Source organism: Crocodylus siamensis, chromosome 6, assembly GCF_052110815.1.
Source record: "Crocodylus siamensis isolate JL-2025a chromosome 6, ASM5211081v1, whole genome shotgun sequence".
NCBI classification, from domain to species: Eukaryota; Metazoa; Chordata; order Crocodylia; family Crocodylidae; genus Crocodylus; species Crocodylus siamensis.
Genome location: NC_143400.1, coordinates 31,851,861 through 31,868,894, shown reverse-complemented (window position 1 = coordinate 31,868,894; position 17,034 = coordinate 31,851,861). Strand labels below are relative to the sequence as shown.

At 50.5% G+C, this 17,034-nt stretch overlaps 1 protein-coding gene and 1 long non-coding RNA gene across 2 annotated transcripts; both read right to left on the bottom strand.

Moving 5' to 3' along the window:
* Window positions 1-5,117: 5,117 nt before the first annotated feature.
* Window positions 5,118-10,968, bottom strand: LOC149862177 (major histocompatibility complex class I-related protein 1-like). The gene is made up of 7 exons (XM_090055254.1): window positions 10,906-10,968; window positions 9,578-9,651; window positions 9,207-9,441; window positions 8,536-8,805; window positions 7,056-8,162; window positions 6,808-6,849; window positions 5,118-6,384 (listed from the first exon to the last, which is right to left on the bottom strand). Exons 3-5 carry the CDS (start codon window positions 9,409-9,411, stop codon window positions 8,065-8,067), a joined length of 573 nt encoding a protein of 190 aa, XP_089911380.1. The 5' UTR covers window positions 9,412-9,441; window positions 9,578-9,651; window positions 10,906-10,968; the 3' UTR covers window positions 5,118-6,384; window positions 6,808-6,849; window positions 7,056-8,064.
* Window positions 10,969-12,734: 1,766 nt separating this feature from the next.
* LOC149862176 (uncharacterized) lies at window positions 12,735-15,332 on the bottom strand. Its single transcript, XR_016443084.1, has 3 exons — window positions 15,268-15,332; window positions 14,674-14,749; window positions 12,735-14,402 (listed from the first exon to the last, which is right to left on the bottom strand). It is a non-coding gene; the product is annotated as an uncharacterized LOC149862176 (long non-coding RNA).
* Window positions 15,333-17,034: the final 1,702 nt, after the last annotated feature.

Sequence of the window (17,034 nt, the reverse complement as noted above, 5' to 3'; positions counted from 1 at the left end):
ACACTACAGGGATCCAATGGGAATGCATGTGGCTCACAAGCACCTGCAGACCCATCCCCATCCCCATCCCCTGCCCCCCCACCCCCCCCCATCACGCTCATTCCCCAATTGATGTGGATCATGTAACAGAGGAATCAGAAGGTCAGGCAGGAGGTAAGGGGTGAGCAGCATTTTTTGCTGATAGATAATCCACTCAGTGTCCTCTCCTCTGTGGCTACTGGTCTGAATGTCCTGGGTACAAACCTGGGCTGTGGCTGATGCCTGACAGTATCCCAGTGAGAAGAGGCTTGCATGGTGATAGTGACCTTCTTCTCTTTGGGATGGCACCATAACTCAATTGCCCATTAGGCAACAGTCTTCAGGCAGGAGCATTTCCTCAAGGCCCCTCAAGCTCTTTGGGGACAGAGTGAGAAGGGCTTGGTAGGACAAAGTCACTCTCTATGAGCCACTGCTGCCCTTCTCTTCTCCCAAAGGAGACACTGGACCCAGCCTGCACCATGAGCAGCTCACAGAGCACATTGTTCACTTTGGCTGACAGCATGCACTGTCTGAATATCTACAAGGTTTAATGAATACTTCTTGTGCTTGACAAACAGGTGTACTTATTGTCCCCTTCTTTGGTTAGCCTTTGAAGTATGATGATGTCCAAAGCCCTGAAGCCCAGCACCTCTGGAAGAAGCTTTCTTTCAGTGCTCCCAGCATCAAAATGAAAGGAGTAACCATCCCCTCACTGCTGCCTCATATATCCAGCCATCCCCAAGCTCAGGAAACCCTAGGGCCACTTGGGGTGCTTGGACACACCAGGGGTTTTAATCCTCAAAAATTAAATAAGTTTATAAAATTTGTGTCTGTGTTTGAATGCACTAGGCTTTTGAATAAATTGAGCTTTGGAGTGTCTTGCCAGGGTTTGCACCTACTAGGTTTTTGAACAAATTAAGCCTGGTCTCCAGCCAGCACCACAGAAGAGTGGGACGGACCAGCACTGTCCCCCGCTGGCATGGGGTCCCTCACCCTATACCCCATGCCTCATGCTTGTGTCTGTGCCACTGGAAGCCAGCAAAGCTCACAAGAAAAAAAGAAGTGGAAGCAATTCAAAAGCGAAAGTAATTCCAAGGGGTGAACTACAAAAAAGTCACAGCCATCTGGTGGACAAACAGACTCCTTGCAAGTCTTTGAGTGCCTTGGTGTTTGCACGCAACAAATCCGTGGACAGAATGCTTTAATTCTCAGAGAGCCAAATTAAACTACGTCCAAGGAGTTAATGTACAAGAAAGACTTTTAAAGCATCCGGAAATCCCACTCATGCAAACAGACATGCAGTTGCAGTGCATGAAAGGACAAAAAACATGGTGTGTACAAAGGCCCTTGGGTACCAGGAACGAACTGTCTACCCACTGGCTGAGCAACCTCCATGGATGGCATCTTTTGGCTCAACAAGGCACAAGGGAGGGCACCATGGATACAGCTGATGCTTCCTGCCTAACATGACCATTTCAGTTGCAAGAGGAAACACGTCTGCAAGACTGAAGGCCAGACCTGTCTGGTGCCTGTAACATGGTGGCCCATAATCACAGAAGTGACTGAGCCCTTGAAAAACAACCAGCATGAGTGCATTATGGATACTCAGGATAACCCCTGGCATAAGACTGGAACTGGTCCAGGACTCTGGACAGCTTGGCTACTGACAGATTTCCAAAGTGGAGTTTAGCCTGATTTTGCTACATACTGTAAATTCAATTAACAGTCAGAATGAAGCAAAAGCACAGGGCAAGGTTTTTAAACAGGCAAATAGCCAAAGATCCATAAAGTTGGCAAACAAGAGGATGTATAAATATCTACTCATGATTGGCTCATATTCCAAAAGTGATGTCAGGAAAGGAAAATCAGTAACAGTAAGAAAAATAACAGATTAAACCCACCTTCAGGCACCTTTCCTGAGTTTTGACAATTCACTGCCTGCACAAGGGCCTTAAACTTGGTCTCTATCCAGGGTTCCCACACCCGGCAGTGGGTATTCCTTCCCCTCCACCACTCCTGGGTCTCTTGGCTCTCAGGGGTGTAGCCATTCCAGGTTGTCAGCCTTTTGGTGTTGCTGTCGTAGAACTTGAACACCAAGTTATTCACCTTCCACATGGAGTGGGTCTTTGGCAAGCCTGGCACCTTCTGGGACAGGAAAAGCTGGGAGAGGGTGTAATGGTGAACCCCTGTGGGAAGGACCATCTGCGGGTGAGAGAGCAGGGCAGGGAATGAAACCCAGGCATCTGGGATGACCACGAAGGGAAGAGGATGCACCACCTACCAGCCAAGATGACAGAGCAGAGAGCCTGGAGCCAGGAGGCGAGCAAGATGGGCTTGGCCTGAGAAGCCATTGCCCTGCAGGGAGCAGAGAAGCAGGGGATGCTTGTTATGGATGCTTAGCAGGGAGCCCTGAAGTGTCCTAGGAAAGGAGGGAGAGATCTCCAGGCCTGGGAGCCCCTGAAACATGTGGAGCAGCCCATGTTGGTCTGAAGCCTGGGTGAGCACCCCCAGAAACCTCAGCACTAGGGCTGTGTGAAACAGCACCGTGCTGCTTTGACTTCCGCTTTGATGGAACAATGTTTCATGTCAAGTTTCATTTTGTTTCAAAAGCACTGTTAAATTTTGTTTTTTTAAAACTGTTTCGCTGTTTTGACGCTGTTCTGACTTTTTGCCCATAGGCTCTAATGGGGAAGCATGAAACTGCCTATAACTTTGTCATTTCTTGCCTGATTCATGTGAAACTTGCAGGGATCGTAGCCCCTTCTGAGTGCATGAAGCCTGCCAAGTGTCAAGGAAATAGGTGCACAGGATCCTAGGAAACTGCACCTCCAGGTGTTGACAAGCAAAACTCCTGTCACTTGCTCGCAGCAGCAGGCTCCTGTCATCGGGCAGGCAGATCCAGGGCCTGCCCACACCCCAGGAGGGCTGCAGGGCTCTGCCAAACTCCTCCTGGGAGCACGGGCCCCCAGTATGCTTGGCAGATCACTGTAGGCTGCTGCTGCTGCCTCCCACCACAGGGCTCAGCTTCCAGCAGCTCGCATCCCCATGGAGCTCATTTTGGTGGTGGAAGGCAGAGTGCACTGCCGGCTCTGCCCGCCTCCTGCCACCAGGCTGAGCTCCATGGGGCTGGCAGAACTGACTGGAGCACAGCCTGGCAGTGGGCGGCGGGGAGAGCCAGGGCTGTGCTCCCTGCCGGGCTGAGCTACATGGGGCTGTGAGCCGCTCAGAGCACAGCCCTGGCTCTTCCCCGCCTCCCACCACTGGGCTGCTTCGAAACTTGAAATGTTTCAAAACTTTAGAAACATTCAGGTGCCTTTATTTCATTCTGAAGCTGTTTGGATGCTTTTTGTTTTGTTTCGATTTCGCTGTTTCGAGCTCAAAATGAATCGAAACAGCTTTGAAATGAAACACTCGGCGAAATTTCGCATAGCCCTACTCAGCACCCTCTGTGATGGGGAGCAGATGCACAGTAGGAAGAAAGTCAGCTCTAGCCTCAGCCCTAGCATTTCCAGAGACATGAGAGCTGTGGGTTAGAAACCCTCAGGGGAGGACCCAGGTATCCCCCACATTGGAGGAGAGCACTAACAACAAAACTAGTTTTGTCATCACCATTACCCATGTTTCTGAATGACTGCAGACCTTGGAGGCACCCTCAGTTCTCTCTGTGCATCTTACATGTGGTTTGAGGACCCCCACCAGGGATATAGCCCCAGGGGAGCCTAGCTAGTGAATCCCAAGGGGCCTTAGTTGGACTGTAGGATGCTAACCCAGGCAGTGCCGCCAAGGTGGCACCATCTCCACCCCCAAAGAGAAGCTGAACTTCAAGGGACCTAAAGCAGCTTTTCTGTCAGAAGCAAGTGCCTTAGGGATCCCAGGGAACTAAACATGTTACTTGGGGTTTTGTGAACTTCTCTCTTAGACTTTGGCATTTAATGTCTTATCTATAGCGCAGTGGTGTCACTTCCTGGCTGGGCCTTTCTCAGCCCACACACTGGAACTGTGCTTCCAAACCAGGTTCAAATTTGGACACATGGATCAAATTTCATCTCCATTTTGAATGTCCAAACAACAGCGAATCTACCAGCCTTCCCAGAAAGCCACTTCTGGGTTTAATGGGCTTTATGGCTGGATATCTGGGACAGATTAGGAACTTGGGTCATTCTAGCTTCTGCTTCTCACCCACAGAGTTCATTTTGTTTCCAGGCTGGAAAACTTCTTCCCCAGTGTCAGGGCTGGGGGCAGTTTTGCAATGTGACTCCAACATGGGGAAAGCCCCCAGAGCTACGAGAACACGGCTGATTCTCAAACCATGAGCGAAGGAGCTGAGGACAGCTTAAACCAAGTGACAAGGCAAGATTTATACAGGGGGAAAAAGCAAAGAGGGCAGGGAAGGGCAGGCAGGGGAGATGGATTTCACTACTTAATGGCTGAATTCAGTGGATGGGTGAATTCCTTATTTCTATAGCCTGGATGTCTTTGTTGCTTTCGAGCTCCCCCCTGAGCCTCTAGATCTGCCCCAACTCCCCTGCTACCAGTTAGCCCTTCTTGATCACCCCTCCCCCCCAAAAACCTCCTACTCCCCTGCCATTATCAGCCATGGTTTCTCTGGCTGTATAACCGTTGCCTCCCTTACTCTTCCTTCAATACCCTCCAGCAGCTGCCACCTACTGGCCCAGTAACCCAGCCCTCCCTGCCAGCCTTCATACTCACCGCCAGCCTCCACTACTCCCAGGAGCCCCCATAACCCCATCCTCCATCTCACCTCTTTTGAGCTGCTAGTGTTTTTCTGTTATGCAGAACGGAAAAAAGCCGCCCTTCCTCTTCAAACCACTTTCACATCACACTTGAGACAGCTTTCTGGATGTCATGTGCTCCTCCTCAGCCTGAAACCCCATGCACTGCACGCATGGTTGCAATACTCTAAGCCAGTGGTCTCCAAACATTTTTGATCATGCACCCCTATCAGTAAAAAATTTTTGAGCACACCCCCCCAATATATGTATATTTATTTATTTATAAATTATATACATGTACTACTGTATTAATGTATTATGTACATTATAAAACAGACACAAAAAATAGAAATTAAAAAAGGATGAGCTAAAGATGAAATAAACAATATTTTTACATTTTTTATTTATTTTATTTATTAACGGTACAAAAAACTTTTGCTGCCACTAAAAAAATTATTATTAATGATAATAATATTTTTTAGTGAGAGCAGTGTGATTGAATATGCTTCATTATTTTTGAAAACTTTGGTTTAACACTTTGTGATACAGCGATTTGAAGGTCTGGTTCTAAGTTCAGTTTATTTCGATACTTGGTTTTAATGGCTGTCATAGCTGAAAAAGATACCTCACAAAGATACATAGATCCAAATGGAAGAAGTGCATTGTTGGCTGCGCTTACTAAATCATGATACTCATTTTTCAATCCCATCCACCAATTATGCAAAGTTTTTGTTGAAATCCAGCTAGTAAATTTCCATCTTCCCTGATGTCAATCAGTTGTTCTTGCAAACTAATCGGAAGGTGTTGCATTTTTATATTTTTAACAAATGGGTTCAAAACCCACTGAAACTCTTTGTTTGGAAGATTTTTAAACAGGTTAGAAAATTCTGTTTCCAAGTTTTTTAAGTGTGCAGATATGAGAGTTTTTATAGGTGACGCACTTACATCGTTTTTGGCAACAAAATCACCTAACAATGGAAACATTTCCAAACATCTGTTTTCACAATGCTGTCTCCACAGCATTTTCAAAGGGGTGAGCTACAAACACTTATAGCCATCTATAAGTGGACAAAGACACTCATTACACGTCTTCGAATGCCTTTGTGTTTGCATGCAATGAATCCATGGACGCTATGCTTTAATTTCCATAGAGTCAAACTAAACTACATCCAAGGAGTTCATGCACAGGGAATTTAATTAACAGTCACACACTGAAGCAAAAGCACAGGGAAAGGGTTTTAAATAGGCAAATAGCCAAAGATTCATAAAACTGGCAAACAAAGGATGTATAAATTTCTACCTGTGATTGGCTCATAAATTCCAAAGGTGACGTCAGGGGAGGAAAAGGAGTAACAGCAAGAAAAGCAACAGTTTAATTCCAACTTAGGATGCCTCTCCTGAGTTTTGACAGTTCATCTACTCCTGCCCAATTCAGGAGCTGGAAAAGGCATTTGAAAGAATCCCCTCAACTCCTACCTCTCCCCCGCTCCCCAAATCCTTCAAATGTCCAGTGTTGGGGCTGGCAGACAGGTGTTGCCCCACGAGGTGATAGGTTTGAAAGAGGGTCACTCCTTGGCTTCTGGGATGGAGAGGCTGGCTGAGGACGGTCCTGAACTGGAGGAGTCGGCTGATGCTAGACAGGGAAGGAAAGGATGTGGGATCGGTTTCCCTCTCCAGAACATCCCGCTCTGATCGGGGCACCTGGGACATCCCTCAGAGGCTGCTCTAGAGGATCCCAATTACAACCCACTCTGGTCTTCCCTTCAGTAGGCATAGGGGCAGCTCCCCAGACAGGCACTTCTAAGGCTAGATTTCAGCCAGCACTCCACTAGGGGGAAAGGCCCCATTCCCCACTCTGCAATGCCCCAAGCCACCCACACCCCCCAAGTTCAGGCTTGGTGTGGACCAACGTACCCTAGAGATGGGAATGGCTCCATGTCCCAGCCGGAGGCAGCCTCTGCCCCCAGTCTGGGAACTGACCTGAAAACAGTGCCCCACCCTGACAACTTCCACATCCCAGGCCTAGCTTTCAGTGCTGAGCATGGAGGCACGTTACCTGGCCTGCTCCCTGCTGGGTGATACTGCCTGTCCTTGTGTCCTGTGGGTAAAACACAAGAAGTCACTCAGCAGCACAGCACGTGCGGGAGGAGAAGGAAGGGTGAACTGGGCTGGGGATATGATGGGAGACCACAGCTGTGGAGCTGAGGGGATCTGGGAACAGCAAAGTTGCTCTCCTCTCATCTCCATGGCAGACCCCAGTGCAGTGAGCTGGGAATGCTGTGCTACATGGAAAGCATTGCTTACCTTTCCTCTTACGATAAAACCACACGGCTCCCGCTCCAAAGGCAAGGAAGATGCCGACTGCAGCAGCCAATATGATGTAGGTATTTCCTGCAACCTTTTCACCTGGAGGAGCTGGAGAGGTAGAATGACAGAGACCAAGATGGCTGCTTTCAGAGGGCCCTTCATTCCTCAGGTCTCCCCCCAGTCCACTCCCTGCCCCAGGGCCTTGACCTATCCCTGACTCAGTGTTGTCACCCTGGGAAGGGCCCCTCGGCCTGTCCCAGCACCCCATGTGCACCCCTGCCTGACCTTCTCCCACCACCGCTCTCCCTGCATGGGCCTGTTCTCAGTGATGGCCACCACTCGTCCCCATCTGCAGCTCCCCTAGTGAGCAATGTTCCCAGACAGACACAGGACAGGTCTCCACTTCCCAGTCCACAACTCTCCCCTACAGCTTCCCTTTACCCTACAGCCTGCACTCCGACAGCAGCCAGCCTCAACTGGTTTAGGAGACATTGGATGATCCCTTCCCAACCTCTTCTGAAGGTTGCAGATGTTTAATTTCAGCTCCCTGTGCTCCAAGCAAATGCCCTGTCTTTTTCTGAGTCCTCATTCTGCAGATTCTGGGCTGACCCATCAGACAGCTAGGAGTCTTCCTGGACGGAAACAAGAGCCTGACTCTGCCCGAGTCTGCTGCAAGCCTGAGCCCATAACAGTGAGATGGAGACCTGCCAGTGTAAGCTCAGTTCTCAGCCTCCAAGATCTGGGCATGAAAGGATGCAGCTGGAAGCACTCTCCAGAGTCATACACTTTCCCAACCCCCCTAGTCCAGCACTTACCCCAAGCCACCCTCAGTGGGGTCTCCCCCAGGCTGCTGTGCCGCACCACACACACGTGCTCTGCAGGGCTGACCTCCATCTCCCCCAGCTCGATCTTCACCCAGACCTGGAAGGTGTGGTCTTCATTGGGTCGCACCCCACTGGTCTGCTGCTCCCCATCAGCCATCTGTCCCTGCCGCTCCCACATCACCTCAATGTCGGGGGGGGAAGAAGCCCGTCACATGGCAGGCAAGGTACTGCGGCTGCCCCTGTGATGCTGGGAGGAGGCTCAAATGCACATTTGGCTTGGCTAGGAGAGAGGAAGAGAAAGAGAGTGGAGCTGTGAAAGGACACCTCCCCACCTGCCTGTGGTCCCATCAGCTATCCTGGTCCTTGATTCCCTGTGGTCCAAGCCATGTAGGGAACCACTCCTGCATGTCAGGCACTCTTCGGGAAATGGCAGCTGCCTGCCTGCCATCATTTTCTCTGGAAGTACTATGAACTCTGATCCAACCTCCTTTTCCTAAACCCCCAAATAATCAAGCTGGCAGAAAATCTCTGAGGAGAATAAGTTTTTATCAGAGACAGTTTATTCCCAAACTTTGTACTGGGAGAGAGCCCTGTGACAGCCTAGGCTTGCGGGTTGGGAAGAAGGGGCATAGGCAGAGCCAGTGGCATCTTACCTGTCTTCTGTGCAGAATATGGTGCAGTCATCTGGATGAGGAATCTGCACTGCTGAGGGCTTGGTGTGTTCATCCCCTCCAGCTTCTGCCTCTCTTGGTTCCATCTCTCAGCCACTCTCTGGGCAGCAGGGTGCATGTGGAGCCATCGCTTCTGGTCTCCCCGGTAGTACAGAATATCTTCCCCATTAAGGGCATACCTGGTGGCAACTGTGATGGCCCCCGTGGCTTCATCCAAATCACAGGTGTGCAAAACCTGCATGTAGTAGAGCTCTGGAGAGAGAATCCATATGATTAAAGCCTACTGCTGGTGAGCATCGGCCGCTGAAAGCAAAATGGGAGGAAAATGAGAGAGTCTTCTCCTGTGCATTGTACCCAGGAGTCCTGGCTCCAAAACCCCCATTTTGTAACGTACTAAACTCCACTAGAGCTGGGAGAGAAGGAAGGAGTTTGGGCTCCCCCATCCCAAGCTAACCAGGAGTCTTCGTTCCCCTCTCAATCCAGCGGAGAAACTCACCAATAGTCGTGACCCACAGCTGCCTCTCCTGCTCTAACCCGTTGGTTATCAGGGGAATGGCTCCTCTTTCATGCCCACATCACTCTTGCCATATACCCCATACAAGCGGTGTCCATCTCTTTCTGAAGGTGACCTGAGCGCAGAAGAGGACACTCACTTGTCCTTGGGGAGCTGGCATTCACTGCCTGCAGTAGGCCCTTAAATTCGGTCTCCATCCAGGAGTCCCACACCTGGCAGTGTGTGTTCCCTCCCCTCAACCACTCCTGGGTCTCTTGGTCCTCAGGATTGTAGCCATTCCGGGTTGTCAGACTTCTGGTCGTGCTGTCATAGACTGCGAGCGCCAAATAGTTCACCTTCAGCATATTCTGGATCTTTGGCAAGCCTGGCACCTCCTGGGACAGGATGAACGTGGAGCGGGAGTAATGCTGAACCCCTTTGGGAGGGAATGCTTGTGACTGGGAAAGCAGGGCAGGGAACAGAACCCAGGCATCTGGGTTGGCAGCTCAGGGAAGAGGATGCACCACCTACCAGCCAAGATGACAGAGCAGAGAGCCTGGAGCCAGGAGGCCAGCAGGATGGGGTTGGCCTGTGGAGCCATTGCCCTGCAGAGAGAAGAGAAGCTGGGTATACTTGTCATGCAGGGAGCAGTGAAGTGCCCTTGTTAAGGGGTGAGGAGACCTCCAGTCCTGAGAGCCCCAGATACATACGTAGTTCCCCAAGGGGCCCTGAAGGCTGGCTGAGCGTCTCTACAGGTGTCAGCACCCGCTATGATGGCGAACAGATGTATAGGGGGAAGAAAGAAAAGCAACTCTAACCTCATCCCTAACCTTTCCTGAGACATAGGAGCTATGGGTTGGAAACTCTCGGGGAGAATCTAGGTCTCCCCCATCTTGGGGCTGCACTGACGACACGACTAGTTTTGTGATCACTATTACGCGTGTTCCTGAATGACTGCACACCTTGTAGCCGCCCTCAGTGCTCTCTGTGTACCTTGGGTGTGGCTTGATGACACCTCTCAGGGATGTAACCCCAGGGTTTCCAGCAAATGGACCAGTGGATGGGGTCATGATTAACTTTCCTATTCAAATAGATTTGGGGCACAGCCTCACTCCTGAAGATACAACAATAGGCACCCTCTCTATCCTGCCATGCTCACAGGCTGGAACTGTGCTCCCCAAACCAGGTTCGAACTTGGAGCACAGATCAAATCTCATCTCCATTTTAAAAGTCCACAGAGCAGCGAATCATCCAGCCTCCCCTGGAAGCCGCTTCAGGGTTTAATAGCCTTTATGGCTGGATATGTGGGGCTGATTAGGAACTTGTGCTATTCTGTCTCCTGCTTCTCACCCACTGAGTGTGTTTTATCTGCAGGCTGGAAAACCTCTTCCCTAGTGTCAGGGCTGGGGGCAGCTGTGCAATGTGACTTCAACATGGGGGAAGCTGCCAGAGTTGGGACAATGCTGCTGATCCTCAAACCATGAAAGAAGGAGCTGAGGACAGCTTAACCCAGGGACCAGGGGAGAAAATAAAGATTAAAAAAATGCTGAGGGTCTATGGAAGGGGGCAGAGTGGGGAGATGCATTTCCGTCCTTCATGGCTGAATTCAGGGGATGGGTGAATTCCTTATTTCTACATCCTGGATATCCCTGCTCCCCTGCTACCAATCAGCCCTCCCTGCTCCCCCCTGCAAACCTCCTACTCCCCTGGCATCATCACTCAGCCGTGTATCCTATCACCATTGCCTCCCTGTCCCTTCACCCCCCTGCAACTGCCACATCCTGCCTCCCTTGTAACCCACCCCGTCCTTGCCAGCCTCTAGACTCCCAACAAGCCTCCATGACCCCCTCGCAACTCACCTCTTTTGAGCTGCAAGAGTTTTCTGCTGCGTAGAAGGAAGAATGGCTGCCCTATCTCATCAAGTTACTTTCACTTAGCGCTTGAGACAGCTTCGTGTCTCTCTCAGCCGGAAACCCCATGCACTGCACTCATGTTTGCAATACTCTAAGCCACCATTGGGCAGGGCTCACTCCATAGGCTTGGCAGAGGCAGTGAAGTAAGCCTCACTCCCCGCCACACATCCCCACCCCACCCGAAATCCTGTTCACTAAAGGGGCTTGCAGTGGCATGGCGATTGGGGCTGTCACTGTAGCACGAAGTTCTGACACACTCAGAGCACACAGGGCTCACACTGTTTCAGGAGCTGCGCAGACCCTGAGCAGCTAGCATGCCAGGTGCTATGCAGTCTCACAGCAAGAGACAGGCTCAAAAGACAAAGGCTGAGAGATTAAACCAAGAGTTGGCAACATTTGTGTTGGAGTGCCCAAAACACCTGCAGCCTCAACTTGTAAAATGTTGATATGCTTGGAGCAGACAGTGGGGCAGCCCCCAGCCCCTTCCCTGCTATCCACCCCAAGGCATGCATGCCAAGCAAAATGCCTTTGACTGACATGCTCTGACACTTGTGCAAGGGTTGCCTACCCCTGGATTCAACTGAAGTGCAAAACAGAAGTAACTTTCCAAGCTCATGCAGCAGGTCAGTGGCAGTGCTGAGAATTCAACCCAGCTGTTCTGAGCCCCAATCCACTTCCCCCACGAATTGCTTCCCCCTCCCATGAGCCACCTGTTCACTGCGATTCACTCTGGGCCCAAAGAATTAAACCTCCTTCTGCCATCTTAACCCTGCACAAGAGGCTGCAGGCCTGTAAAGCTTTGTGTGAAGCCCTGGAGCCCTGTCCTACCTATAAAAAAAACAAGGCTGTGAAGACAATGAGATTAAGACAGGGACTCTCCCCCCTCCCCCCCCCAGCCCACAGGTCAGATTCAGCCCCCAGTCCCCTGTTGTCTGTCCCATGGGGCTCTCCACGAATTCATGGGGAGTGCTGCAGTCCCTGACCCTGTCCACTAGAGAAGGCTTATAGGGTGCTGCAGAACCTGATCTCGGTGTATAGGGCCAAGCAAGGCCAGTGCAGGACACTGATCCCAGTGGGTGGAAGTGACTTGGGGCTCCAAGGCCCTGGTGATGGTGGGTGGGGATAGCGCAGGTTCTGGGACCCCAACCCAGCACAGAGCCCTGAACCCAGCACATGGGGCTTAACGGGGTGAAACAGGAACCCAGGACCCAGTCCCAGCATGTGGGGCTGCAGGGCACCGATCCTGACAGGCAGGGGCAGTACGGTGCTCTGCAACACCAATCCTGATAGGTGGGTGTAGCACGGGGCTCCAGGGCCCTGACCTGGTGTCTGGGGCCAGCAGGGGTAGCATGGGACTCTCGGGCCCTGCTGCTGGTTCATGGGAGTGGTGTGGGGTTTCACAGCCCCAGCCCTGGCATGGGGGGGCCAAGGGGGTGGGCATGGGGCACTGGGAACCCCAGTGCATGGGGCTGAGGACCAGAGGGGACTGGAAACCTGAAGGGCCCAGAAGAATCTGAAGTCAGAGAAGTTGCAAATTCACCTTTTTGTTACGTTATTACTGTCCCTTCTAATTTTACCAGTTTTTCTTTGTCTTTTGGATTCCCAGCACCTCTGCTCTCAGTTAAGCTATACAGAGACATACACATCAGGCCTCTTCATCACTCACTCCTGTACCCATCAATAAGTCCCCACAAAAAGCACAGAGGAAGCCAATATAATTCAATACCAACAACCTGGTGAATGCTAAGCGACTGAGCTTTTATTAAGAACTGGCAGGTCATTGCATTCCCATTACAGATTCAGCTCCCCAAAATTACACCCAAACCAGAATTAAAACTGTGAAATACAATCACAGGGGGGAAAAAAAGATTTTGTGAAATAATTTGCACAGCTAAGATTTTCCACATAAGACTTTTGGGGATCAGAAGAAAAGGAATGAGTCGGGAGAGGTTTGGGGGAAGTCATAAGCAGGGCTCAAATTTTTCATTTCCCAGGAGGCCATAGTCAGAGTCAGTACAAGGAACTTTCACTCAGGCTCACAACATCAAGATGATCATAGTTGGGTATTTATACACGTGCTGTGGGAGGCAAGAGGGCGCTTTAATTACAGCAGCTCTGAGAGCTACTCTAATTAAAGTACCCGCAACATCATGTGCTGCAAAATAGCAGCAGGGGCACTTTAACTAAAGCTTGTCGAATGAGCTGCCATTTTTAAGTGCGGGGACACTCATACATGAGACGCTGAAGTCTGTTGGAGCGCAGTAATTACCACACTCCAGCAGACTCAATTCATCAAGTGTGCTCCGACATGCTGTAATTACAGCGCATTGGAGCAGCCTCCCTGCACATGTATAAGTGCCCAGTGGTGTCTGTAGACACCATTTCAAGGAAGCTCCAGCCAATGAAATCAGTGGAATTTCTTGGGGCTGGTTGGGGTCCTGGGCGAAGGAGAGGTCACAGCAGAAGAGGATGGGCTTCTGTCCCAGACCGAGGCAGTACTGCCACACGTACAGGCTCTGTGTGGGATTCACACTCACTTTCAGAGACTCCACATCCTCCTGGGCTTCAGTCCAGTCTTCCTGCACATTTTGGCTGAAGCTGCCTCCACACTCAGAAGACATGGAGAACTCGGCTTGGGCAATGAGTCTGCTGAGGCCTCCGGTCTCAATGGAGGCTGAGGTCTTGACATCCCAATTGTGTTCGATGCTGGACATCTCCTGCTTGGCATAACCCACCTTGTGGGTTATCTTCTCACTCCAGGAGATGGGCATTTCTGGCTAATTTTGCAAGGATTTGATGCACTCCCAGGCACTCATGGAGACACCCCTGGTGAGAGTTGGACCCCCAGGCAGGAAACTGAGCACACTGGGGTGGATGGAGGAGACACCTCCATCCACAAAAGAAACAGAGGATGTCAAGTCAGAATAGAGGTACGTTGGACTCCCCACTTCTTGCTCTGCTTGACCACTGCAACAAGCTTCTTGTCTCCAAACAAAAAGCTCCCTTCACAGAACGTATCATCTAGCTTGACATTGTTTTGTGGTGGCTCGCTCATGTCATTTGTCTCAAAAAACTTCCTGTCTCCCAGGAAGATGATCACAAAGGTGTGGTTGCACTTGAGGTAATAGTCTGCATTGAGGTAGGTGGGATGCAGCTTTCAGACAGTGCCGCCCTTGTTCTTGCTCAGGCTCTGCAATATCCTGTAGCAGTCTCCCTTGATGATATAAATATTGGAGTCCCCCATTGCACCCAGGGAGAAGTACCCAGTGCGGCAGGGAGGGGTGCAGGCTTCGAACCTTAATGTTCTTGCCATCATGAAGGCGGTTGGTGTCGAGGTAGCAGTCCAGGTCATGGTGAGTGATGAAGTCCCCCTTGCTGTTCTGGAATATGCTGGTGCCTTTTGCCTTTTTCTGTGAGACCAGTCCAGCTTTGGGTTTCTGGGCCTGGGAGAGATAAAGAGGTGATGGGATGGAGATGGCAGCCCATAGCTCATGGAGCTGGAGCTGGAGCTGCGGTTGGTGCCCAGGCTGGGTTTTTTCCCAGTTCAGGGTAATCTGCTCAGTGACCCCGGCACAAATCCAGAATGAGAGACTGGATTGAAAAATGCTCTGAGACTTCAGTCTCAGCAGCTACAGAGAGTGGCTCCAGGGAAGGGGTTCTGGCAATCATGTCTCTGGGGAGACCCCAAGGGGACCCAAGGAGAGCCACCATTACCTGTTCAGTCTTTCCAATCTTGGCAGTGTCACCTGGTTGCTCCATCCCTTGTACTTGGAGGTTCCCAACTTGAAGCCTAGAAGGAAAAAGTACTGGATCAGTAGGAATCTTGGGGACAAAACTGCTGCCTTCAGGGATTGCACAGGACTGTACAGAAAGAAATCTCCCATCCCTGCATGACCCAGAGCCCTGGAGTCTTTGGGCCTTTCCTGAAGCCACAGACAGATCAAGGTCCATATTTACAAGAGGAACGAATGATTTTGGATCCCACTTTTGAGGTTTTCAATCATGAAACCCCTGGGAGGGTCCCAATTTACAGAACTGAGATTTACCCTTATATTAGTCACCAGAAGAACTATTTTGAAGCTATAATTCTTGGATACACAGACAGTGATTTTACACACGTGCACAAAGATCTGCCCAGTCACTCCAGTCCCACCCCACCACCCTCTTGCTATTCCAGTCCCAGGTTCCCCTCAACCTTGAATCAGCCCACCACTTCTTACATCACTCCCTGCCTCTCCCCATTCCCAAATCCACTGTTGTCCTCTATCAGAATCCACCCTCCACCAGTCCTGGTCTTTTCTTCCCCACCTCAGCTGATACCGTGCAGTGCCAGCAAATAGCCCCTTTATATCCCAGCCTGGGTGAAGAGGAAGCCTGCAAAGAAAGCAAATCAGTATAATAAGGAGATTAGACAGGAACTGAGTAGAGTTTCTCAATAACCTGAATTGCAAAATCGTGCACTTTGGAACACATAACAAGAAGCTTTGCTATGAACAGGGGGCTGCCAGATGGTAGGCAAATGAGGAAGGGAGGGATATGGTAGTATGATTCAGTCATAAGACGGCTCTGAACTGTTGGTATGATGTGACCATGAATAAGGCTCATGCAGCAGGATATGCACAACAGAGACAAGGAGATCCTAGTATCCCTGTACAAGTTTATGGTAATACCCCTTTTGCAATACTATGGTCAAGTCTAGTCATGTGTGCTTGATATTCAGCTTCTTCCTTCAAAGTCTTGGTATCAACACCCCCCCGCCCCCGCACCACCACCATGCACCTCAGGAGTTCTGGGGCATGAATGGAGCAGCAGGTCTAACTGGAGAAGGGATGCAGGGTGCCACAGGCATACAGGCAGAACAGGGACAGGAATCCTGGACTCACTGCCAGTTCTGGGGGAAGAAAGGTGTCGACTGGGTTCAGGTGGGAGGGGCCTGATTTCTTTTCCAATTCTATGAGGGGCATGTGGCCTCCTGTGTATGAACAGAGCCCATGTGAGCCATGACTCCTGGATCGTATCCTGGTGCTAAGAGGGGAGTGGAGGCTAGGATTGAGCAGGACCCTTGGACTTTGCCAGTCAAGTCAGCCGGCCCTGACAGTCTACACCCTAGGGTACTCAAGGACCTGGCGAGCATCATAGCCCAGCCTCTGGCACGGATCTTTGAAAACTCCTGGTGCTCTGGTGTAGTGTCCGAAGACTGGAAGAAGGCCAATGTGGTGCCAATCTTCAAGAAAGGGAGGAAAGTGGATCTGGCAAACTATAGGCCCATCAGCCTGACTTCTATCCTGGGGAAGATCTTAGAAAAGTTTATTAAAGAGGCCATCCTTAATGGACTGGCCGATGCCAACATCCTTAGGGATAGCCAGCACAGGTTTGTTGCAGGTAGGTCTTGCTTGACCAATCTCATTTCCTTCTATGACCAGGTGACCTATCACCTGGACAAGGGAGAAGAGATTGATGTCATATATCTTAACCTCAAAAAAATCTTTGATCTGGTATCCCAAGATCACCTCTTGGCGAAACTGGCCAATTGTGGCCTTGGGTCCACCACAATCCGCTGTCTGGGAAATTGGCTCCGTGGTCAGACCCAGAGGGTATTAATTGATGGAAGTCACTCATCATGGTGTCCTGTGACCAGTGGAGTCCCACAAGGCTCTGTCCTTGGACCCATAGTGTTTAACATCTTCATTCATGATGTGAACATTGGAGTCAGAAGCAGACTGGCCAAGTTTGCTGATGACACCAAACTTTGGGAAAAAGCAGCCACACCAGAAGACAGAGGGGCGATCCAGGCTGACCTGGACAGGCTCAGCAAATGGGCAGATGAGAACCTGATGGTGTTTAACACCGAAAAATACAAGGTTCTCCACCTTGGGAAGAAAAACCTGTAGCATCATTACAGGCTCGGCAGTGCTACACTAGCTAGCACTACAGAAGAAAGAGACTTGGGGGTCATGATTAACCACAAGATGAACATGAGCCTGCAATGCGATGCCGCAGCTAGTAAAGCAACAAAAATGCTGGCTTGCATCCATAGATGCTTCTCAAGCAAATCCCAGGACGTCATTCTCCCCT

What these genes read in the sequence shown, in the direction of transcription:
- LOC149862177 (XM_090055254.1), bottom strand. Translation starts at nt 9,411, where the DNA reads ATGCTGAAGGTGAACTATTTGGCGCTCGCAGTCTATGACAGCACGACC. An exon ending in TGCCAGCTCCCCAAGGACAA is followed by an intron (nt 8,806 to 9,206) that starts GTGAGTGTCCTC and finishes TTCTCTCTCCAG; the next exon opens with AGCTCTACTACATGCAGGTT. An exon ending in ATATTCTGCACAGAAGACAG is followed by an intron (nt 8,163 to 8,535) that starts GTAAGATGCCAC and finishes CCTCTCTCCTAG; the next exon opens with CCAAGCCAAATGTGCATTTG.